This window comes from Stereum hirsutum, assembly GCF_000264905.1.
Source record: "Stereum hirsutum FP-91666 SS1 unplaced genomic scaffold STEHIscaffold_13, whole genome shotgun sequence".
Taxonomy (NCBI): domain Eukaryota; kingdom Fungi; phylum Basidiomycota; class Agaricomycetes; order Russulales; family Stereaceae; genus Stereum; species Stereum hirsutum.
The window spans coordinates 1,679,536-1,702,909 of NW_006763143.1; the positions used below are offsets into that span (position 1 = coordinate 1,679,536).

Consider the following 23,374-nt stretch of genomic DNA (forward strand, 5'->3'; position numbering starts at 1 on the left):
TCGATGTTCTGCCCACTCTGGCATTCTCCTCATCGATCTGAGCCTACAACGGGCAGCTGACCCGCGTCATGCCGTTTCTGAAGGCGAAGGGCACCATGAGTCCCCCCGTCTCCTTCCATGAAGACGTGTTCAGCGTTGCATATTATCAAGTGCATTCCAGGGTGTGATCTTCTCATGAATTACAAGGCGATGCTTTGGCTCTCGGCATACCACTACAACGAGTCCAGCCATGGCCTCAATACGTCTCCATTATTTGAGATAACGCATATAAGGTGCAGCCTCGACTCGTATATTCCACCCATACCCTCCTACGCCCGCCTCTCCATCTCTGGTTTTATACCTACATACCGTTCAACGTCTCTTTATTCGTCCCAACAATGGCGGGCAGTCTGACAGATACCATAGTCACATCTGTCCGAGCCATGCCCAGGCAGGATAATGGTAGGCTAATCCGAGTCGTAACACCTACTTACATCTGACTGACGAACTTTCGTCTTCCGATTCTCATAGAAAATTACGAAGGTGCGTTCTAGTTCGCTGGCGTTGATCAATCAATTCGTGTACTTACTGATTGATCGATTCTCCCTACTGATACCTTTCGCCCTATGTTCGATCGCTACTTCCTCTCACTGCATCCTGAATTTTGCGGCCACTTCATCTTTCGCTGTGGCCACTGTCACGCTCAACTGGATTTGCTGCCGTCTCGTCTGCGATCCACTTGCCTAACACACATATAACTCTCTGCCGCCACCACATCGCTGAACTGATGTGGCACCCTTAGGCCCTCTCTGTAGTCTTCAGCATACAAGGCCTGATCAGAGTATCGTGGAGGCTGGATACCCACTGTGCTGTAGCAATGTTGATGACAAGACAAATGCATGGCTTGTGGACGACGAGGTCCATCTGAATGGCATGTCAGACAGCGATGGCGGTACGCCTCAGGTCCGATTATGCGGTGGTAAGAATAAAGGCTGGGAGGGATGCACGAGCATGGCTGGTGAAGTCTTAGAGGATGGCGAGGACGATGGCCAGCTTGACGAAATCCCCGACCTGGTTCATCCCGACGCCCGCCATCAGATGATTTCTCATCTTCTCGGGAATGGCCTCGAGCATCTAGAATGGGACGCAAGGTATTGCATTCCCTCACACCAACATTTTTTTACTGCTTGCTTATTTCTAAATATCGGGTGCAGTACGTCTTGTCCTTTTACCGATGTCGAGGGGCGTACTGTGATGGTTCTCGCAGACCAACCCAATGGTACTCACATGGACTATGTCGCGCAAGCCATGTCAGACCCTCTCGAGGACGCCAGGCAGCTCGGTCAATCACTCCACTGTCGCATGGACGGCAAGGGGAGCACACTATGGACTGATTGTCAAGTGAACCATCGGCGCAGCGAGTACACCTCACCCACTTTGAGGTATTCATTCGGCCACGGGCAAGGTTTGAGTTTGACATTGGCGTCGCCCTTTGAGTTCACTGACATGCACTATCAGAGGCCCCGAGAGCTCCACATCGTGTCGAACCAGAAGCCTATTCGGAGAGGTTGCCTACCAGCTGTGAAATACATCGGATCGCAGGCCCTTAATTGTTCGTCGATATCTTTTACTCATTTACATTGCAGTTTGATGAACAATGTAACTAATACCTTATCCTCGATAGCTGATTATGTGACTTTTGGGCCCAAAACCTCTTATAACAATTCTCGTAGTGCAACCAAACACCCAGTAACCACAAAACGAAAGGAGACGCACGAATTCTGTAGTGGATGCATCTTTTTGAAACTCGATGAGCTCGAAGCACTATGTGCAGGCAGTTCCGTAGGAAGCATCGTGAGTACATTATTCAACGGAAGTGATGAAGAGTAGATCAAGCAAAAAAAGCCTAGCATAACCGGAGACCCGAATTGGGACGTCACGAGAGGAATCGTGAATGTCATTGCAGGCAAGCAAAGGAGCAATCTTGATCAAGAGTGAGATACATAGATAAATTAGAAGCAACGTACAGTCTCACGAAGTTGAGGTGCGCCGTCGGAGCGTCGTCGGATTCCCGGTCTACATACAGCCAATCTAGCTTGTATCCCGGATAAAGGACTTGGTGGAACAAAATTCGTAGTCAGCCTGAGCCTGAAGCTCAAGAAATCGCGTATGTGACAGTACAACACTTACTGATAGACAAGACATACATAGGCATCCGCTCATGTACCGCTCAAGCGTTCGAAGTCGCTCGTCGATCGCTTAGCAGAGGCGAGGATGCTTCTGGGCTCGCGGAGGGGAGAAGAGGAGAATCTGGTATGATGGAATAGAAGCGACAAGAGTCGGCGTCTTGTGTGCAGAAACGGCCTGTTGAGCTTCGTGTAGGACCAGCGAGGAAGTTCCGGTATGATTGATCAGACTTCGAGTGTGTAATGGACCAGCACGTGGTTCATGAGCGCGTCCTTCGAAGTTCAAAGCCTCTCAATAGCCTGAAATTCGAAAACGACATGTCTCAGTGAGAGAATTTGCGCACAAGGACGGAGTCAAAAGCCGTAGGGAAAATCAGATGGTAAGCATATAACACAGAGGTAGAGAGCCCAGAGAAATGTTGAGACCGTCTGGTGGCGGCGTCGCGAAGGAGTTGAACAAAGCGAAGGGCAAGCCCTTTAGGCCATTCGTTTGCGTCGTTGTCGTTAAGAAAGGTCTTTTCCAGGGCTTCCAGGCGAATCGGATGCGAGTCGCGGCGCCCATTGACTGACGTTCTGCAATTCGTTACTGGAGCCGATCATAGGTTTGCCGCGTACTTGTGATCGTCGATGTGGGATCCATCGATGGGAGTGGCATTGACACCGGAAGGTGGACTACCGGACGGTTTGGGGAGAGATTTAAGATCCATTTTGATGGCGATGTGCGGCATGACGTAAGCACCTTTCAGTAGACGTCCACCAGTACCTTACCTTTCTCCGTTAGGTCATTTGAACGATACGGGGCACATTTACCTTATGCAATTGTACTCTGCACCGAAGGGGGTATTTCCCTCTGTCAACTGACGCTCAAGTACCTTCAGCGTAGTGTCGTTATTTGAGGCGTCATCGTCAGTGATGATCGATATCTATTTTTCATCAGTGCCTCACAGAATTTGATCAAAGTGTAGAAAACCTAGGGAGAATCTGATATGCTATGATAAAGCACTCACCTTTGCGAGGAGATGAAGGGGCTACAACACTGTAAATGTATCTGTCAAGTGGACGCCCGCATGCAAACCAGGGACCCAGCGAAAAGTGATTAGAAAGCTCGTCGCTGTCTTCGAGAAATAGATAATGAGATGCTATGGCTGTGATGCAAGACATTTCCCATGGCGTCGTTCAGATGTTGGTGGCGTACGAGATTGGTCCTGCGGCATTCTACTGGACGAGAGTAATCAAGTACAAATACTAATGGACGATGTAAAATCAAAAGGCGAGGGAGAATATACCTGCAATCGCTCCACCATCTTGGCGGACCCCTCCTTGAAGCACTGTCAAATGATTTTCATGATCTTCGTTCGATGTGGAATATCACAGTCGTGCAGCAGTTCATGGCTAAAATAGCGGAGGAGATCGTCAAACTCAGGGTAATCCATCAGCTTAACACCTGTCCATACACGAGATTATGATGCTGGAAGAGAATGGTAACAACTTGAAGGACGCTCACCTGATCATCGACGACGAGGACACGAGCTAGTCGCTGCAGTTGGTCGGATCCTCCTGCCCATCAGACCGACTCGGAGAAGTAACTTGTCTCCGTTTCAATATCTCCTCCCATCCATCCAGCTCCTTCTCAATAACGACGTCCTCCCATTCCTTCGCGTGATACATCTACAGAGGTTGGTGCCCCCTGGGTTGTTTGCCCAATTACCTGTGTTAAGTTGAAGGGCGCTGATGTCAGAGGCAGCCCAAGGCAAGACACATACAATATGAACGAAAATAAAATGAGCCCACTTACATGGACTGCCACCGTCACGATTTCCAAACCGAAGTCGATTTGAACGCACGTCTGACCATCTAAAATGCTATACGTCGGTAGTGTCGAACGTCGACGAGGTTGAATTCTTTTCTGGAGCAACATGCCAGGAGCGGGTTCTTGCGCGCGCGTTTCGAAGCGGACTGGGATGAAGCCTCCACATCAGACTGGAAGTAGATGTGGTGTGATGTGGGTGTGTGGCATAAGGTGGGTACTTATGGGCCTATATTGAGCGCCCGGTTCGTGTTCTGATGGAAGTAGGATTGGGTGTGACGGCCGAAGATGAATGCAAACTCGAGGAGTTACTGGTATTCGAGTTAGAATGTGATGCTTCGTGCTGTCGAAGCCTCGAGGGTCGCAGCCTGCAAAAACGCCGTCGGTCTGCCGTTTGGTCTCGACTGCGAAGTCAAACAAAAGCGTCATTCGAGTAAGGCATACTCCGAAGATATCTATGAGGTCAATGTGAGATTGATGAGTGTGCCGTTGGCGCCCACGAAGATGCTGAGTCTCTTGAGCCTGCCATATATTCTCAAACCGCCGTAGAGGAGACCGTTTCATTGAGTCATTCAAGAGCGAGAGCCGATTGTGCGGAAAAACCCGTGTTGTGAGAGCTCAGGGCTCCATTAGAGCTGCAGAAGATCTTCAGATGAGACATATTATTGGAAGCGTGAGTGACTGTCAAGGAGGTTGGGCGAACGTCGTCGAGCATATACTACTTCCCAAACGCCAGGATTTATGGAACCAGATTGAGCAATACCTGAAGCGCGTCCCGTCCAGTGACAGAACGAGAGATTGACAGATCGTAGAGCTCATCAGGAATATTATGAGATTCTTCCGAGATGTTGAGGGATGACAATTGAGTCGCCGGAAGGTGGTGATGTTCGTGTAGTTGCTCACTATTGAGTATTATACGCACATACACACGGAAAGAGAGAGGGAACGATCTATTACTGGAACAATGTACAGTGGCAAGGACATATCTAGGGCCAAGTTCTCGCTATTAGGTTCAAAAGACGAAACGAGCTCAAGAGAGACTGCAGAGTAAGGAAGACATTATAGCGATCGCGCGCGAGACCTTTGATGTGAGAGACCCGATTTGGACGTAATGTCAGCCCGGGGTCGCCCGACGGACTCGAGACGGACATGATACGGTTCCCACGCCGCAAACCTCACATCGAGACCGACGTGACTTGCTCGTAGCGATCCTGTCCGTCTTGCTGCAAGTTTCAACACTTTATTTCCGACGCCCTTCTGTTAACCATATCTACAGAGGTCTAGACGAGTGCTCTTCCGCGCGATCTGTCAGTCATATACCTCTTGTTCCTTGAAATTATCACCGGAAGTCGTTCAAGCTAGGATCTCCAGAGAACCAGGCCAACTCTTCCCGTACGTGTTGATTATCACCACTGCGACTAGGATCTAGAAAAGACGATTTGCTGCTAGGCGAGGTACTCCCCTCTCGGTCTTGAAATCGGCGAGATCATTGGTTAGAACCGTGCAGATCATCATGCTCGGCCAGTTCAAATCTTTCTTCTCCTGAAGTTCTCTCGCTAGGTTTCATATTCTCTTCCGCTCTGGGCCTGATACTCTTATAGGGTGTGCCGCATGGATTCATCTTCCCCGTCACATAAGGTCTGTCCGTGGGAGATTACGAGCTCGCGTCTCATGATTCTGCTCTCCATTCTCTGTTTGGTTTTTTCATAGCTTCTTGTAAGCAGAACAGCCAGCGTTCTACCGGCTTGAGGGAGGATCACTTTTCGGATCGCACGATGTTCTTTGTCGAAGTTTCAATGCTTCACCGCCGACCTCGCCTCTTCCTTCTCTACTTGGTCGTCCTCTCTGCTCAGGCCTGAATGAATGCTGACTCATGGAGTCCTAATCTACGCAAATGCAACGCCGTACTCGGGCCTTTTGTACGGTTTGCTCGATCGCTCGCTCGTCCTACTGCCCTCGGACGTCCTGTCTAGGACTAGCTGGCAGTCTCTCGCTTCGGAACTCGTGTCCGCCCTTTGCAGGTGCGCCAAACGGCCATACCTCCGTCTTTGTTGATGTTTCTCGGAGCCTGCTGACATACCTTCATGCAGGGCGCAGTATTGAAAGGTTCTGCTGTATTCAAGTGCCACTTTGGAGACGACGAGCACGTCGTGACATTCAGGTACTTAGTGCTTCATAGTCTGTCTAAATTACGCCGTGTCGACATGCTGATGACTCATTAGAACCAGCTACGCTAGAGCCTGAGGTTTCACGAATAACATTGGAGGGAGTGATATTTCACCATTGCATCATCGAGTTTGACCAAAAGGTTCTCGATTAAGCAAGATCAGGGCCGCCCCTTGAGTCATTGATTCCATTTCCTTTTTTCTTGCGTTAAACTCTTACCCTTTCACCTTTCAACGAGAGCGAACGGCTCAGGCTCCGTTGCGCGGCACTCGCCTTTCCTACCGTCTGAGCAGATAAATGGGTTCTCACCTTATCTTCTGAAGAGGGAGAACTCTCGAACAAGTATTGGAAGTGCCGCGTATGGCTAGCGCGGTTTCTCTGAGTTCTTTTTCCAGGGACCGCGAAACGCCTAACGACCCAGCATTTGTTCGCCCATTTTGTCTTCGCCAGGCACGCGTAGTCACTTTCGGGTTTCAATTGTAGAAGGCGTATAAAAGCAGAGTCGTTCATCCTTGAATGGCTCAAGAGCAGAGTCTCGTCCCCATCATCGAGCTCTTCTACTCCCTCGCACGCATCCGTCTCCATATTTGATATGGGCCGGTCTCGACTTTATGCATCAGCTACTGGAACTGATTGCTTTGACTTCTCCCGCAGGAAAATGATTTTGTTGCGTTACCCCGGTCGTCCGGAAAAGGCGGCCATAGAGGAGCGCAGGACACCACACTATTCCCACGACTTCCTTCCTTCCTTCCAAAGCAGGCGTCCTCCTATTTTCTCTCCTGCCTCATCCAAGAGCACCCACGTCCAACGGCTTTGACATAGGATATCAACTTGCATTTTAGAATGCAACAGTCTTCATCCACGCACGGTCTTTCCCGAAAACTGAATCAGCCGGTAAGGCTATTCTCGAAACCTCTCCGGAAACCCAAACCTCGGGTTTAACGTTGGCCACAGTTGTGGTAGATTCTGTAATGTCAAGTGAGTACAGAAGGCTGCGAGACGGTGAAAGAAGAAACGGGAGAGGCAAGATTTTTTAGCCAATAATGCTGTCCATGTGTCTTCATCTTCGACCCTTCCATTTATCGGTGTTGTATTAGGGTTGTGTCGATCTCGCCCGAGTGATGCTAGCATTTCGTTTACATGTTAACTAGACGTTCAACGAGGATGAGGACGAGGACGGGATCTCACAAGACGAAGTACGTCCCATCCACCGTTGTACGTCAGTATACACCCTGTCTGACTTGTCGATGTGTGGAAGCCCCGCCATCCTTTCCAAGGCTAATAACTAACGTCGCCTTGAAGATGACCTCATTCCACTGTATATCTACGCGGTCAAGATGCCTTTGTTGATCCGGGTGGCGCAGACGAGACATGGGCCCGAACAATTGCTGAAGGCGTGGGTACTTTAAATGTAGGCAAGTTGCGATTACTTGGACGCACGGCTAGAAGCCGATTAGGCCTTCATCATGGGTACGCATTTCCTCAGGCTCTTCCTTTTTATTCTGCGCCCCCAGTGAATTAACGTTGGGTGTTCTCACATCATGACAATTCCCTTCCATCACTAGCAGTACAGCGGTATCACCAGCTCTTCATGCCTGCTCTGCAACTTGTCGATGACACACTAGCTATAATTGGGCCGAGCCACGCTTCTGTGCTTACCCAGGTTTGTCTTACTCTTTCAGTTTTCCTATTATTGATTATGAATCACTTTCTGTTGTAATATGGTCTTGAAGTCCTTCCGGACCACCGTGGCACGGTCGTGGTCATGCTCAAGAGTGAAGATGAGTGAGTTTCCTTGTCCCCTATCACCCTGCCTGTCTTCGAGACACTGTTGGCCGACATGTGGATCTACGAATGTACGCTGATCCAACATTGCGTTCATAGACTGTCTTTACATCCCACGATTGAGAACACCGCGCTGCTCCTGCGGGAATTGCGCGTCACCACATATTATGTTGGCTAATTCAGAGAGCAGGATGCGCCACATACTGTTTACGCCGGTTAGTCGCGTTCCATTTGCCGCTTCGAAGTCGCTAACTGCACATCCCAGTATCATTGCGTAGTCCAAATCCCGCGGCCAAGGTCGGCCTTTTCTCTGCCATAGTCTTTTCACGACGTCCCGGGTCATCATTCTTCTTCGCGCGGAGCATACTATGAGCATGTGTTTGATTGTTTCGGCTTCCTCGTTGCAGCATGTGCATTTCCCTCTGTGTTTGTAATTTTGGATGTTTGACCTATAGGTTCCGCATTTGAATCCTGCACGGACAACTCTCCAGATGAATTTGGGATAAGATCTCGAGAAATCCTTGCGGTGTATCACTTCCCACATCTGAGCGACGGTCAACGTCCTTCCGCATAGGTTTTTGATGCCTTGGCTCATCTCATCTGGTTCCTTGCTGGTTTGTGTGCGCACTGGGGTATCAGCTATGTGCTTTGGTAGTTTGGCACCTGTCAGCCTGAAGCGATCTGGGATTATTACAGTCAGATTTCCGTTTTGTGATGGCTCTGTACCCGTGCTCGCTAGTCTGTCCATGCTTTCATTTCCTTCGTTTCCATTGTGGCTTTTGACCCATTCGAGGTGTGTTATGGTGCCCGCTGGTGAAGCAGTGTTGCAGTCGCTTGGAGCAGTTGGGCGTTGGATATTCCAATCCAGCCCATGTCCGTCCATTTAACTAGATGTTTTGTCAGGCCGTTAATCCCGTACGAGTCTGACGTGATTCAGAGTGGTGCCCACAGCGGTATTGTTTTTGCTAAGTACCACATGGCGAGTAGTTCGCCGGACAGATTTGAAGGTCCGAGGTCTTGAGGGACTCAGAGATTTGTTTCTGTCGTCTTCTGGGCCGTACCAGATGCGGCTACCGGCTATTGCCTCCTTATCTCCATTTTTTTTGCTGGACCCTTGGGACAGCGGGACACAGGCGACGGCCAGTCACCTTGCCTCGGAGGGGGAGTGACCCGGCCCTGTACAACTGGTCAGTACTTCGAACCTTCCTCGTTTTCACATCCATTGGCAGTGGTACTTGCAGTCCTGTATCTAAACACTAATTAAAACAATTTTATATCATTTGTTGCAGAAAATACGAGAAAATACGAATATGTTACCCTAGGCGACAAGAACCTCGGGACACCGGGACAAGCGCCCAAATAGGCGACGCGACAGGGCCCTCGGGACACCGGACGTTGCCTAACGTCTGGGAGGTACAGTAGACGGGGGAGTGCAATGTCTTTCCGTACGTATTCCTACTCGTCTTCCTATATCAATGGACCTCTCAATCGCGTCATGCCAGGTCTACCGTGACTCGACCCAAACAATAACTTGTGGAATGGACAACGGAGGCCTCGACGGTTCATCAGTAGAACGGGGAAGCATAAACGGACGAAGGTCGTGAATCCCAAGAAATGTCGTGTTAGACGTACGAAGGTGCGTCGATGACTTCGATTGCCGGTATTCAAAATTCGCGTGCTTGGTCTGTTGAAGACTAACTGCGTTAATTGATAGATGACGATGGCTACCTGCTGCAGATATTCAGAGAGACGACAGCCAGGCCTTGTTCCTGAAACTCGCACACTGGCTGCTAGCACTTGCTCAAACGAGGTATGCTCGCAGTTGTTCTAAGCGAACCCTATTACTCACCTTCTTCCATTCTAATGCACTCTTCGTCACTGTCACGGTCTTGGCCCTTCGTTGTTCTATCGTCGCAATCGGTACGCATTTGCCGTCTTCATCATTGGCGATGCCGTTGTTGATGATACCAACCTCTTGGCTTCCATGCATGCTTCCTCATCATCAGCGTCGTCCACCTATACGTTTTCCAAAACTGTCATCAATTGATAACTTAGCACTACATATATCTCGAATGACCTCACGACTCCCTCCATCCAGCTTTCGCGTCCATGCTCAATTCTTCCTTCTCTGCGCTCGTCAAATGTGGCTCGCAATGCCGCGCAAGAGCTGCCACGTAAATTCATCCGCCCGCATCATCCGCCCGCATCCAAACGAAGACTGGAAGTATGATTCTACGGCAATTCGGCAGCTTGCTAACAAGAGTCGGATCCGAGGATCAAGATGACGTGGAATGAAGGAAAACACTGCCTGGTAGAGAGACGACTGTAAAGAACAAGGTGCGCTATACAAATTATTGGGTGACTGTACGGTGGTGAAGTAGCGCATCACGTACTTCCAGACTGTGGTGATCTAAAGATGTAATAGCCCATTAGATTTGCTTTTGCTCGATAGGGCCTGGTCGAACACGGTACGTTCATCGAATAACCGTCGTGGAGGCTCCTGCTGAGTACGGCGTTCCGACTATTTTCCCTCCCTCGCTGACATGCCGCCTTTTCTGCATCATAGGCATTAACGTCGAGGCTCGCAGCGGGGCGTGGTCAGAACGTTCCTCACCTCTTTTCTCGTCGCCAACTTAACAACGACGCTTTCGGCAGCTCAGACCTCTGTATCTCCGGCTCTCCGTTTCTCACCAGTGTTGAAATGCTCGAAGAGCTTGGTATGGCAGAAGAGCTATGAGCTCGTCGAGGGTTTACTAAAATGCCTCAAGTCTGGATGGTACGTCTCTGTCGACACCTACTATGTTTTACTGTGGCTTATGTTATTTTGCTGTAGCATTCTTGTGCTGGACGAGATGGACCATGGAGCAAAGACACCACAGCCCGTGACCGCGCTGTTATCTTTTGCACCAAAATACGCTTCGAAACTCCTTACTGTCGGCATTGTCAACACGCACCCCCCCTCCTCTTCAGGGCATCTCACTCATCAAGACCACTCGCTCCGCTCCGTATGAGCCACCCACCTTCTCGACATTCTTCACCCTCGGCTTTCGCCCCTCATTGCCGAAGGCTCCAATGTCACCCCTGGAGATCCTCCGTAAGTTTCTTCCTCTTACCAACATCACACTCCTGTCGAAAAAGATCGCTGTTCAGACGGGTGATGTTCGTACGGTCTCCAAACACGTGAGGGCAAGCGATAGGCGTCACCCATGGTCAGTCTAGCCACCCTCAGATCGATCGTTCTATTCACGGTCCATAATGCGAAACCAACAATATGCGATTGCGGTTCCGTAAGATTTAGTTCGGTGATATACTTCGCATACGGCAAGAGGGTGCAGCCGAGGATGGTGAAGGTGTGGTCGACGTGGTAGCGGTTGCGGATAAGGCAGACGATGGTGCCGCAGGAGGTGTCTTGATCGACGTAGCGAGCGAGGGCGTGCAGTCGTTCTGTCGATTCGATCTGCGTAGGATGGTGTGAGGTACGTTTCGGAGCGAGGAGAGCAGGGGACGTACGACTGCTGAACTTCATTGCTGAATGCGGACCGGACGAGCACGTTAGTCGGGGGAATTTTTCTTTTGCCGGAAACACATAATGTGATCCTAAATTTCATAAGCTGAGCCTTCAACCACAAAAACAGCTTCTCGTCCACCGTCCACCCCGTATCACCAGATTCGGCGTTTTCGCCGGTAACTCATACTGAGACGGGCTCTTCCGCGGCCGCTCGAACTCGAGGTGGAGGTCGCTGGCGATCTGAACCTGTATCGGATGTCGGATGTGGCGTTGGGTGGGGTGCAGCGGGTCTTGGCTGAGTATCAGGCGACCTGAAAAATTATGACGTGAACTGGAGAGGATGCGGGTCTCTGGCATGGATGTGTATGTGCTGCACGACGACGAAGTTTTGGAAGCACAAGTCCGAACTCAGTAGCTGGTCAGGGTGAGACACAGCCCCAGTTCTTATTTTCTGCACGGGCAGAAACGAGTGAAAGAGAGGTGTTTCGTGTTCTGTGCGTCCAGAACACATTATAACAAAGGCGAGTTCAGTTATACGGCGACCAACATACTGCCTCCGTATACTCCCTCAATCGGGTTCGCGCCGAATAATGCATAGCATGAAAAAGCGTCGCATATATAGTGTAGGCTGTTGATTATGCTCGAGGTACTGTTACGACCGACAGTGTAATACATGTCAAGTCTATCCCTTTGTGCTTAACAGGTCCCTTCACAAGTTTTGCGCTATATATTAACTCTGGTAAGAATAGTCAACAGCTTGAGCGGCAACAGCAACTTACCCTTCACGAACGAGTTTGTACTGCTCACAGAGCACGTCCAGAATTATATCTACTGGGGTATGCATCTTGAACGACGCCTGTATCATTTCGTCTGCGCATGGCAGAAAAAATGTTGCCGTCACTTTCAGCGAAAATAAATCTATCACAGTCAAGGAGAGGTTGATTCCAGGATAGAACCCCGCTCCGTGCATCGTCTCTGTCGGGTTGAAGAAGACATTGTTTCCTTCTCCGCTGACCTGATCGAGCGTCAAGGAGCATCTGGAGAGAAGAGGTTACCGTCCAAGTCAAGGCAAAACACTTATACCTTATGGTGAAACATACCTCTCGGCAGGTATTCCGATTCTTTTCGCGAAGTGTCTTATCAGCTTGAACACTGGGCGCCGAGGATCAACCAGTACGATGTAGTCTAGTCCAGCATCGGTTACAGGTAGATCTAGATGGATTTTGAATTTTCGGGATAAGGCCTCTAAAGTGACATGGTTCACGATTCAGCATATTGAATGTGGAAGATTGCATGGAAGGTGAAAATATAGGATTCAGGCTGTGGTCAGCGTACCTTTTTCTGCTTTGTTTCCACAGCGAACACATTCAACATACTCCTTCACGGAATATCCAAGAGTGTCCATCGTCCTCGTTCTAGTACTACTCCCATAGCACGTCGCAGAGCAGGCTTCTAGGTGGAGTACACGGATGGGGAGTTTTGCTCGATCTCTCTGGCGGACAAAAGCGCCCAACTGCATCAAGAGAGCGAAAGCGAGATTATTTGTCGTGTCGCTGTCGTCTTCTACCTCGTGTCCGCCTTCCGTATCCTCTGGTTCTTCTTCTAAATCAACGCTGTTCACAACATCGTCATTCCGACTGCAGCCAGTTTCCATAATGTCTTCTCCACATTCGACCACTCTGGCGCCACTAACTTCTACGTTGCGATGATAATCGCTGGGGTCTGCATATGAAGGGGTTATCGACCGATCCAGACCGTCAAGTCTGAGCCTGGACAAATGTGGTAGGACGGTATGAGGCCGAGCGTTGATTGGCGAGGGAGTAGTGAGAATTGTGTGGTCGCTCAGTTCCAGAGTATCGTCTACTGTAACTCCGGCCACTGTCTCCAAGAACCGTGTGATGACGTGGATACCAGAGATACGCAAGGAGGTGAGAGTATGAAAAAGAGGGAGCGCGGTAGTCCACTTTCTACCTCCACGACCTAGGCAGTCCGGTATGGACTCAACGATGTGGACGTATTGTAGAACGGAGGTCGACATCTGAGAATTCTCTCGCGTTATCCGCTCAAGGAATGCAGCTTCAATAGCCAGGCATTTGACCCTGTCAAAATCGTGGCCAAGAATTCGAAGACTTTGTGCACTCCAACCCTCCACCACGGTTACCATCAGCTGCATACTACCGGATCGTGAAAATACAGCCGGCAGCAACTTCTCGTGTGGCAATATATGCAAGCCAACCACTCTCCAGAGTTGGGCGTTATCAATTGATATCGTTCGCCAGCGGTTGCAAACATGTGTGTTTGCGATCCACATTCGTCCAACGAGGTCCCAGTCGTCGGCTTCGAGAGTGTAGTGAAGATGGAAGACAAATATCAGGACAATGAGTTCTGGAGGAAGACGTGAGATAGGACAAGAGAGCGATGCACGACTAGCGGGTTTCGCAATGGTGGTGAGCATTTGTTTCCCGAATTTGAGCGCGCGCAATCCCTGTCTGATGCTTGAGTACACGCATGCAAATGTACAGCGAGCCACAGACCTATGAAGAGCTCAATTGAGCGCCGGGGGGAAGTTGGAACGAAGACCAACAGGTCAAGATTTATGAGTAATAAGAGAGAAACCAGCCATTTAGATCGCATCGCGAGTCCTGTCAAAGATGGAGGTTATGCGTTCCGATGGTGGCCCACCGTGAGAGTACATCTGTCACCACTGGCATTACGATGCAGCGGATGAACAGCCCCATACTAAGTAATACAAGCCCGGAAATGAATGAGAATCATTAACATTCCATGCCGAACTCTACATATCCGTTGCACCTTTTTAATTGCAAACGGCAAAGATCCACTCCTAATCCTGTCTAGACCTAGACAGAGTAGCAACGAACAAGAGGCGCTTCGGAAAGAAAGCGCTGAGACCGAGTATCGTCCTTCAAACCTGGGGTGGTACACTCCTAAACGAGAAAAATCTGCCGGAGGGCTCCGGCAGTCTGGGGTTTCACTACTTCACCAGACTCTGTATTTCATACATCTGAGCTCCTTTATTGAATTCCAACCGCAGACCCAAACTCAAAGAATTGACTACCGTTCAGGGTATGCTCAGTCATCCAGTATTATATACATACATTTCGGAACACCATTCTATGCCGTTTACTGTCTTCCGTTCTGTTTCCTGTTTGGGACGTCCGGAAAGCAGCCTCCGCCGCCGTGACTACAGTAGCGCTACGAACCTTATCTCCCTAGCGCTTCCGTCTCGTCTCGTACTTAGTGCGGCAACACTGGCTATTCCCCGCTACACAACCTCGACCTACGGTATCAACCCCTCTGACGCGACAAGACTATGACGCCATCGACCTTTTTGCAAGGCTCACTCACTACTTCTCCTACCTCTATCGTCCAGAAGGTCGAGTATCTTCCGGGTCGACGACATATTACTCGCTACGTGGATTGTTCCTCACCTGGTACATTTACTCCTTTAACTTGCTGGACTATACCGTGTACGTCCCGCAGGACTTCCCTTCTCTGCATTCAACTTCACCACGCTCGTTGTTGCTCTGCAACACAACACTGGCACTCATGTTCATATTCTTTCTTCTTGTACATATCACCACAAGGCTAGCCATTTCCTACTATAACTTTCAGGTGGTGCCATAGATAGCATCATAGAAATGCTGCGTTTCTGGACCCCTCCCGCGTAGAGGTCTACCTCGATGGTCTCGACTTCCAGGTCCCCTTCCTTCCCGGGATCTGTGATGCCATCGCATGGACCGTATGTGACACCAACCACCCAGGGCAGCTCACTCATCTTCGCCAAATCGCCGACAAGCTTCGTTCTCATCAATACAACTCCGTTATTGTCCCCAATCACGACGCAAGGATCACTATGTTGCCGCACGCCTTGACGCTCGCACTCGGCAACTATCGATTGGAGACTTCTTGGGAGAGACACTCATCAACTCAGTCTCCCCCGCTGATTTGAACGGCGTTTGCAGGTTCTGTTCAAAGCTCGGTGGCCCCATGCACATTGTCGTGAAGGAACTGCCTCGCTCTCTTAAAGTCGATCCATTCTCTTGCGGTATCGCCACTTGCAACGTTCTCGAGCGCGAGCTGTTTACGAAGGTACGGCCATGGGCGGATGAGACTAAGCATTTAAAACGTGCCGAACTCGCTCTGCTTCTTGTCACCCAAGCTGGAAGTCGTTACCAGCTGGTGCGTCTTCAATTTCTTCGCTGCTGTGATATCCCAATCTGACTGGCTTTCATCTTTTTTGAGATGGATTTAGGCTTGACAACTAACATCATTCGATCTCGTCATGATGGACGTCGTCTCTCACCATCTTCTCACACACTGTCACCTCTCGTATTGTCTCCGCCTCCACCTCCGCCCTCGATGTCTGCTGACTGAAACTTCGACAACTTCCTGACCTCGAGTCATTCTCCGACAACGAAGACTGGGACGATCTCGGTGACGATGATTCGGGAACCGACGCTGTCAATGGCCCTGTATCACGACTCTGATTGCGACAACGACGATCATGATTTAGATGAGATGTTTCCCGTCCTATACAATCACGGTTCGGCTGCCCAGGAGCCCACTCAGCAACACACTCACATGTCTGTCGATGCCAGCTCTCCGTCATCGCTCCGTCCTACACCACTCAGTCCCGCAGCGACCGGCGTCGCATCTCGTCCAATCAAGCCACTCCCCTCTCGCGTCAACGCCAATCAGCTCATGCAAGCGAGTCTCACGACATTCTTCAAGATCATCACACCTGAGGAGGCGGAGAAGCGAAGGTTGGCTACTAAGATTGATTGGGAGGCAAAGAGGGAAAGGATGGAATTTGCGAGGCGAGAGGCGAATCTTGACGAGATGCGGAAGAAGACACGGACCAGGGAAAGGGAGCGTCAAAAGAAGCGGAGGTGTCGCCAGCGCAAGAAGGAAAAGAAGGTGCGCATTATCAGATCAATTCTTTTTCCATGACCATATGTTCCGTACACATCCATTTCCTCCCCGTCTTGCTACATCATCTCCTCTTTGTCTCCGAGTATTTCATTGTTTGACGCATACAATTTTCTGTTCACAGGTGGCAAGCAAGACGACTCCGACAATCGGGAACACCGCCGTGACTATAAACAACCCCTCAGTCGTCATTTTCGCAGAGGCTTCACGACCTTCTCGCCAATTCAAGGAGCTCGGACAGTCGAAGAAGAAGAAGACAGGACGTAAGCGCAAACATGGGGCTACCGATGTCATCCAAGGTAATGGTCAACCTCCTCCACGCTCGTAATCCTCAACAGTTCTCTCGTCTTACCTCGCAGGTTCTGGGCCGCTGGATTGGACGCCCGAAAAACACTGCTTCAACGTGGAAGGGGAAGGTTCTACAGCGAGTGTAGATGGGCAATAAGCCGCATGGCTTGGTTATGTACACGTAGCGGGATTCTGGTGCGTATGCGGCTGCTTTGAAGTGTTTCCATGTCTGATCATCTTCATTGTTACGTTTCCATTACCATCAGTCAATGTTCCCGGACGTTGTTGAAGCCATCGTCGAGTACCTTAGTACCTTCGTACCGCCGGCATTCCCATCGATTTTAACACCGTCCGTGCAATCATGCTCACCATCATCGAGCACCATACTCCTCATCTCTTCCAGGCCACTTTTGGCACTGACAAACGCCCGTTACTCTGCTTCGAAACATTCGTACGCCATTTCATCTGCGAGCATTGGTTTCCAAGGATGTCTACACGAGCTGCACAGAAGACTCTAGTCGACGCCGAACATCAAATATACGAACCTTTTCTCCGCCTCGCTCTACGAAGGAGTGTAGCAAGTGTCAGAGCACGATCGAGAAGAATGGGGGTTGCAGGTATTCCGTACTCTGCGGTCTTTACAGGTTTCGCTGACATTGATTCCGTCACAGCCATATGACGTGCAAGAAGCCCAAGGACTAGTTCTGCTGGGTGTACATGGGCCCTTGGTCCATTCACGGCATAGTTTGGCACTCCTGCAACATTACGACGAGAAAGCTGGTACCGACGCTCGTGACTCCCAGTCCCAGTCTCGTGCCTCTCTGAATGTAACTTCATGTACGTTTTTTTCCTCCCTGACCACCCGTTTAGTGCACAAGGTCATGTCTGGCCCTCTGGTGATGCAGGACTACAACCGCTCGACTAAGCATGAGCAATCTGCCAAGCTTTCTGTCGAGCCCAACGCCAAGACGGAGAATAAGATGGACGAGATGCAGACCAGCACGAGGAGGCAGAAAGGGATCTGTGAAGGTGGATGTACCTGGAGTTGGCTAAGTCGAAGGTGAATCCTTCAATCTTGTTCCCCCTACTCGACAGACGCCGGATCTGATTGTATTTCGATGTCCGGGAAGTCGTAAGAGAAGGCAAGACCGGTCGAGAGAGGTTCGCTCTCCTAATACGCACCTGCACCTCACCGTCACGGGTTCGCTCCCTCTGACGCCCGTACTGACCTCAGCCCACAACTCCAACCGTAATTCGCAGCCTTATCCATCCTACCCCACGCCCACTCAATACACTTTCCCGACATACCCAGTTTGTTCCCTCCCCGGCCTGCCTATTTTTCCACCTTCTCTCCTTCCACTTATACCCATACTACTGCGGTCCATACGTTGACGACGACGAATCCTAAGTATTCCGCAAAGCGAAATGCGCTCAAACTTTAGTCAATAGAGAGAGATTGGCTGAGTCAGCCAGCGGGGCTCGATGAGGAGATTAGAAGATCAGAGCAATTGAAGCTGCGACTAAGGAAGGATCGGAGCAAGGATAGAAACGGTGGGGTTTGGATTGGCTCAGGAGGAGTTGTGAAGTACGGGGATCTTAAGTTTCCATTACTTATTAACGTCAGCTCCAGTCCCCTCAATGAGGTTGACAACTTGCCGTATAGTCTGCCATTGGTGACGAAGAGCATGGTAGTAAAGTGCATGTCTCCCTTTGAATCAGAGTATCACCGCTAGTACTTACCCTGGCCATGTGTTAATCCGTCTATCCTCAGCAAAGCGCCGTCAATTTCTTTCTCGGAGAACGACATCTCCCCCATGGGAGCTACATTCGACATCTTTTCAGGTTTGATCCGTCAGGGTTGTCCCGCTAAGAACATCATCGAAGAAGCTAGGATGTCGTCTGTGAAAGTTTCCGTTGGGTGCGTCGAAGGCTCGATGTCCAGCGCATCAAAACGGCGGGGTTCTTCAGACCCATCAGGGAGTACTGGTCCAGGGAAGTTTGAAATGTCGTCGGAGGTGTTCTCAAAGTCGGTTGTGGTTCTTCTAGTGAATTGATTGAGACGGTGTGTTTTGAGCGAGTCCAGACTACGGAGTTGGCAGTTGTGGTGTAATGTGGCCTGAGTAGCGGACGGTAATCTGGATATGCGCCAAGTGAGTACTTATTCGTCGTTGTTCTCCATCGGTCCTTCTGGACCAAGACCAATATGTGTGGGGATCTGTGTTGGATCTATGCCCAAGATACAATACAGATTCCTTACGGGAAGTCAACCACTGACATACTTCTACACAGTTTCTTCTTGTATTGTAATTTCTCGACCAGACGTGCGTCATTGGCGTGAGAGTTTCAGGCTCCCAATCCGGCCCCCTTCGAGTCGAGGTTCATCGCCAGCTGACAACGGAAGAGGTTCCACTCCAGTGGGAGGCGCTAATACCCTAACCTTCCGGGATGCTGACCGACTAGGTATTGTCAGTGTAGCCTATGGAAGTATGACCAAATCGTTTACGACGACTGAGGCCTGAAAGCCTCCCTTCCCCCGAAAATGTCTGTCACGTTATGGCCTCCTGGTTGTCGTTTAGTATTTATAATAGTTTTCCCATGCTGCTTCGTGCGGGCTACTCACCCCTTCTTCCCGCTCTCCTGTGGTCACTCTGTTTTCCTCATCTTTTTCATCTATCTGTCCATTCTCTTCTTTGCCTTGTTAGAGGGCATATTTCCTTCCTCGTCAACCTTTCACGCTGTTTTTGAGCCCACCACCGCTCATTCGAATGCATGCTATGCAAGATGCACCGCAGGGCTTGTTGGCGCCTGGAGCTTGCCCGTTCGTAGGTGTAGTCGAAACGACCATTGACGCGCTGCGTCTTGTTATAGCCGCTAGGTGAGATCTTATTTTGGTATGGGACCGGCTGTTTTTGCTCATGCCATTGCTGTTTATGTGATCCGGGCATATACGTGGCAGGTCTGGACTTATTCCCCGTATCGTGCGGCGCCTGAGCGACGCCGAACGTAGGTCGATGATCATGTCTGGAGCCGTATTCGTTTACAGCGCGGAGGAGAGCCACATCAAACGGTGGACGGACGGGTTGACGTGGTCGGTTTTATCGTGCTATCCAGCTGTTACAGATAATGATACACATCTAGGTCTCCTTCTCGCATTGTCGGTAATTTCCTCGTACGTTACATATTCTCCTCTGCCTCAATGTAACATTTTCTGATTTACCCTCTGGACGACGCCGCCCCACCATATCAAACTGGAACGGTGCTGATAGGTATATCGTGAGCTTATGCCCTCGGGGTGTAATTTTGAACGAGACGTATCGGGAACGCAGACATCTCTTCCAGCGACGACTAGCTGGTCGCTAAGGAGAGGTCACTGCACTGAGAAACTGAATGGGTTGTCCAAGAAGGTGGGCATTGTTAGCATTTGTCACCTTCACATACTGATCTAGCATTCTTTCACTAGACCATCACCGTCGTAGCTGACGGAACGGCCCACCATGTAGTTGCATACTACTCAGAGGAAGATGTCCTCTCCGGCCGACTACAGAGGCCTGTGAGGAGATCCGATTTAGCCCAGGTCGCTGTACCTCTCTCAATGGTCTATGCCACCAACTTTCGCTATCCGCCTCATATTGAGCTTGGAATGAATGGTCTGTACTATGTGTAAGCTCCTCTTCTTGGCCATCAATCAAAGCATCCTTCTTGTGGATGCTCACGATAGGCATCTTTTCAGCCGTGAAAAAGGCGACTCTGAGGACACGCTGGAACTTCTGTCTCCAAGGAACCCTGACCTTGACGATGAGCGAATGTCCTCAACCATACCACCCGACCATCGACTTACCAACCATACGATAGCAGCGTCACCTCATGAGGTCGACAGCGCACCTTTCATGCACCGCTGGACACTTCCGGCGTCCTCTAATCATGTAGAACCGTTGGACCCCTTGTCGGATGTAGCGTACGGAATCTATCTCCACCACAATGGTCTCGCAGCCTCTCTCACCTCCTCCCATGGACAATCTGTTCCGGCCATCCATGGACATCACAGTGTGCATCCTGGCTGGGACTTTTTGTAAGTTTCTTGAACTCTTGCTGGACTCTGCATCAGGCTGACGAGCATTGTCAGGACGTGAACCAGTGACCACTTCAGCGCTAGCTACATCGGGAAATCACCCCCGCGCTAATGTCAGCTAATCGCGCGGCTAATTCGAGCGGTAATAAGCTCGGATTAGCTAGAGGTTAGCCCTGAAAAGAGGGTGTTCGAGCTGTGAGCGATTTGTAAAGTGCATGCCATCTTAAAACCATGATGGGCCCAGGGCCCACAGGAGGTTGTATACGAAACACTACGCATACAGTATAACAAACTATTTGTTTTTTGCGGTTTGAAAGTACCACTGAGAGTGTCTCAAGAGTGTTCGAGCCAATGCCAGACTGTTGAATATCAATTACCTCTGGAAAGCTGTACGTCTCAGTCTATTCTTCCCTCCCCTTACACATTGTGAAATGTTCGGCTAGCCAAAGCAGACAGAAAGCAGAGAGAATGTGAGCGAAGTGGCCGCTGAGACGACGCCGATGTGGCGCAGCTCCGACTCGGAGTGGCGCGGCACTCTGTTTGTCTTTATTTGTTTGCGGTTGATGAGAGACGCGTCGCTTAGCAGTTGACTCTTCCATCGACCAGCGTCCCGCCCATCCACTGTCCACTTCACCGAATGAGCGCGGGTGCAGGTGTACAAGCATGCGAGAAGTCGTGCATGGGCGAGCGAGCACCTCATAGGCGAAAACACGAGACTCAAGAGGAAGAGCAGAAGATTAGAGGGTGGCGAGAGAGAGACTGCGAATGTTGACGACTGTGACTAGTTGCTCTGGAAGTGCCAGAAGCCAGAAGTCGCAAAAGTCAACATGAACCAAACACGGACAAACAAAGAGGTGGCGCAAACGTGTGGCGACGACAAGCCTCGCAACTCCTGTTCTTCGTCTCACCCATTTCCAGAATGCGCACAAACCCCCAGACGACGGATGCGAGTTGATGGGCACGCGAGGCAAGGTCGAACAAAAGCAATGTGATGCCGAAGGCAGAGAATGAGGGGCGACATATCCAGGTCCGTCCCTTTCCTTTTCCGACTTGTCCCTCCGGTTTGCTGACTATTTCACTTGATCGCGCGAATGCTCCTGTGCCGTCCTCTCGAATATCACCTCGCTGCCGGCTGGTGCACTTTGTGATTTTTCTCACACCCTGCCCACACTCACGGTTTCAGCGGTAGTGTGTCTTCCGACTTCGTCTCCGGCCATATTTGCACGCGGAGATATCCCCGGCAACGAACATAGCATGAACACGGATAGACGCTCGGACTTGGGTAGGACAAAACCTAGAGAACCTCAATCGAACAGCGTGATAGGAGGTTGCAGCATGTCCATGTGCGTCCCTTTCGCTGGTTTCCCCCGTCTCCGACTTCTCGATCGCATATTGACCACTTTCTCCTACATTTAACCTCCCTATCCCTGTCGTCTCGCATCTACCTTCCATTGTCCGACTATGCAGATCCTCCTGCGTCGTAAATAAAGGTGCGCACGCAACGCACGAGCCAGACGGGTGTGGGAAAGAAGGTCAGACGAATGGTAAAGTGACCGCGGAGGAAGAGAATGATGGCTTCGGTGCGTCCCTTTCATTTTCCGAGGTATACCCTTCTCTACCTCATCCACTATCCACTCACACTTCGTCCTCAGAACCTGCTCTTTGGCCTCCACCTCCTCCTCTTTTTCCCACGTTGATGTGATAGCCGGCTGCATGATTGGTGGCCTAGCGTCCCTATCACCATTCTCGGTTTCCTCGTCTTCTGCTTCCTCCGTCGTCGTCGCCAACCTACTGGCACCCAAATCCGTACCCAATCCGATCGCTCCTCCCGTCGTATCCACGGCACACTCGGTTGGCGTCTGTAGTCGGAGACCCTAGTAAGTCGTTTGTTCCCCTAACGCGACGATATCTTTTCACTCACGACGAATCTAGTGCACGTTGAGAATACTGACGTCCTCATCAACTTCATCTTCCGACCGCTCGTCCCCCAAGTGGACGTAATGGCTGTCTCCCTCCCCGACCTCGACACCTCCTACCTCACCGCTGTCATTTCCGCCTCCCTCGCTGACGTTCTGGTCCCGCACATGACGCTCCTGATCCCACATAACGAAGTCTTCAAATGTCTCGACATACTCGTGAGCGCCCACCTCCTCTCCGCGTCCTCCCAACCCATCTTCGAGAACGGCATCCTACACCTCACCATCGACGACGTCGTCTACGCCTCTTTCGCGAACCGGCACCTACACGACACTCAAAGGCTCGGACCTTCACGTCAAACGAACGGAGAACGGGATGCTCGTGATCAACGCCAGCGAGAGCTGGGACACCCTCAGCTGTGATCTCTGCGTCAAGATATCCCGCACAGGTTTCATCCACTCATGAACTCTCACACGCACGCATCCCGTGCTCGAAGGTGTGTCTGATTTTTTTTCTTTCTCTTTTGTCTTTTTTATCTTAATACCCTCTCCGTGTCACGAAGGCCGCCTGCTCCTTGCGCCAAGTTAACCATTTGAGAGCCTCGTGGTCGATACCGAGAATACCTAGTCCCAAGCGCGAGATCAAGAAGCTTTCGAAATATGTGACCGACAAGCTCGACAAGGAGAAGGGCAGGTGAGTGCCTCTCCACGTCGAGCGTC

General features: G+C 50.5%; 6 protein-coding genes across 6 annotated transcripts; 3 read left to right on the forward strand and 3 right to left on the reverse strand.

The window, feature by feature from the left end:
- Positions 1 to 377: 377 nt before the first annotated feature.
- Positions 378 to 3,699, forward strand: STEHIDRAFT_113740 (uncharacterized protein; the record flags this gene model as incomplete). Its single annotated transcript, XM_007307671.1, has 12 exons — positions 378 to 441; positions 511 to 522; positions 782 to 1,130; positions 1,194 to 1,591; positions 1,664 to 1,833; positions 2,191 to 2,292; positions 2,362 to 2,401; positions 2,493 to 2,545; positions 2,768 to 2,896; positions 3,346 to 3,401; positions 3,436 to 3,589; positions 3,625 to 3,699. The coding sequence occupies 12 exons, from the start codon at positions 378 to 380 to the stop codon at positions 3,697 to 3,699; spliced, it is 1,602 nt and encodes a 533-aa protein (XP_007307733.1).
- Positions 3,700 to 8,029: 4,330 nt separating this feature from the next.
- On the reverse strand, positions 8,030 to 8,806 carry STEHIDRAFT_62850 (uncharacterized protein; the record flags this gene model as incomplete). The annotated part of the gene is made up of 1 exon (XM_007307187.1): positions 8,030 to 8,806. The coding sequence occupies one exon, from the start codon at positions 8,804 to 8,806 to the stop codon at positions 8,030 to 8,032; it is 777 nt and encodes a 258-aa protein (XP_007307249.1).
- Positions 8,807 to 10,889: 2,083 nt separating this feature from the next.
- On the reverse strand, positions 10,890 to 11,449 carry STEHIDRAFT_160242 (uncharacterized protein; the record flags this gene model as incomplete). The annotated part of the gene is made up of 2 exons (XM_007307672.1): positions 10,890 to 11,004; positions 11,091 to 11,449. The coding sequence occupies 2 exons, from the start codon at positions 11,447 to 11,449 to the stop codon at positions 10,890 to 10,892; spliced, it is 474 nt and encodes a 157-aa protein (XP_007307734.1).
- A 93-nt stretch (positions 11,450 to 11,542) lies between these two features.
- STEHIDRAFT_113741 (uncharacterized protein) lies at positions 11,543 to 14,065 on the reverse strand (the record flags this gene model as incomplete). Its single annotated transcript, XM_007307673.1, has 7 exons — positions 11,543 to 11,677; positions 11,983 to 12,059; positions 12,105 to 12,154; positions 12,211 to 12,468; positions 12,532 to 12,643; positions 12,767 to 13,816; positions 13,966 to 14,065. 7 exons carry the CDS (start codon positions 14,063 to 14,065, stop codon positions 11,543 to 11,545), a joined length of 1,782 nt encoding a protein of 593 aa, XP_007307735.1.
- Positions 14,066 to 15,916: 1,851 nt separating this feature from the next.
- Positions 15,917 to 16,709, forward strand: STEHIDRAFT_160243 (uncharacterized protein; the record flags this gene model as incomplete). The annotated part of the gene is made up of 2 exons (XM_007307674.1): positions 15,917 to 16,369; positions 16,506 to 16,709. 2 exons carry the CDS (start codon positions 15,917 to 15,919, stop codon positions 16,707 to 16,709), a joined length of 657 nt encoding a protein of 218 aa, XP_007307736.1.
- A 2,734-nt stretch (positions 16,710 to 19,443) lies between these two features.
- Positions 19,444 to 20,333, forward strand: STEHIDRAFT_63073 (uncharacterized protein; the record flags this gene model as incomplete). Its single annotated transcript, XM_007307214.1, has 5 exons — positions 19,444 to 19,544; positions 19,626 to 19,757; positions 19,808 to 19,838; positions 19,936 to 20,073; positions 20,130 to 20,333. 5 exons carry the CDS (start codon positions 19,444 to 19,446, stop codon positions 20,331 to 20,333), a joined length of 606 nt encoding a protein of 201 aa, XP_007307276.1.
- Between the last annotated feature and the right edge of the window lie 3,041 nt (positions 20,334 to 23,374).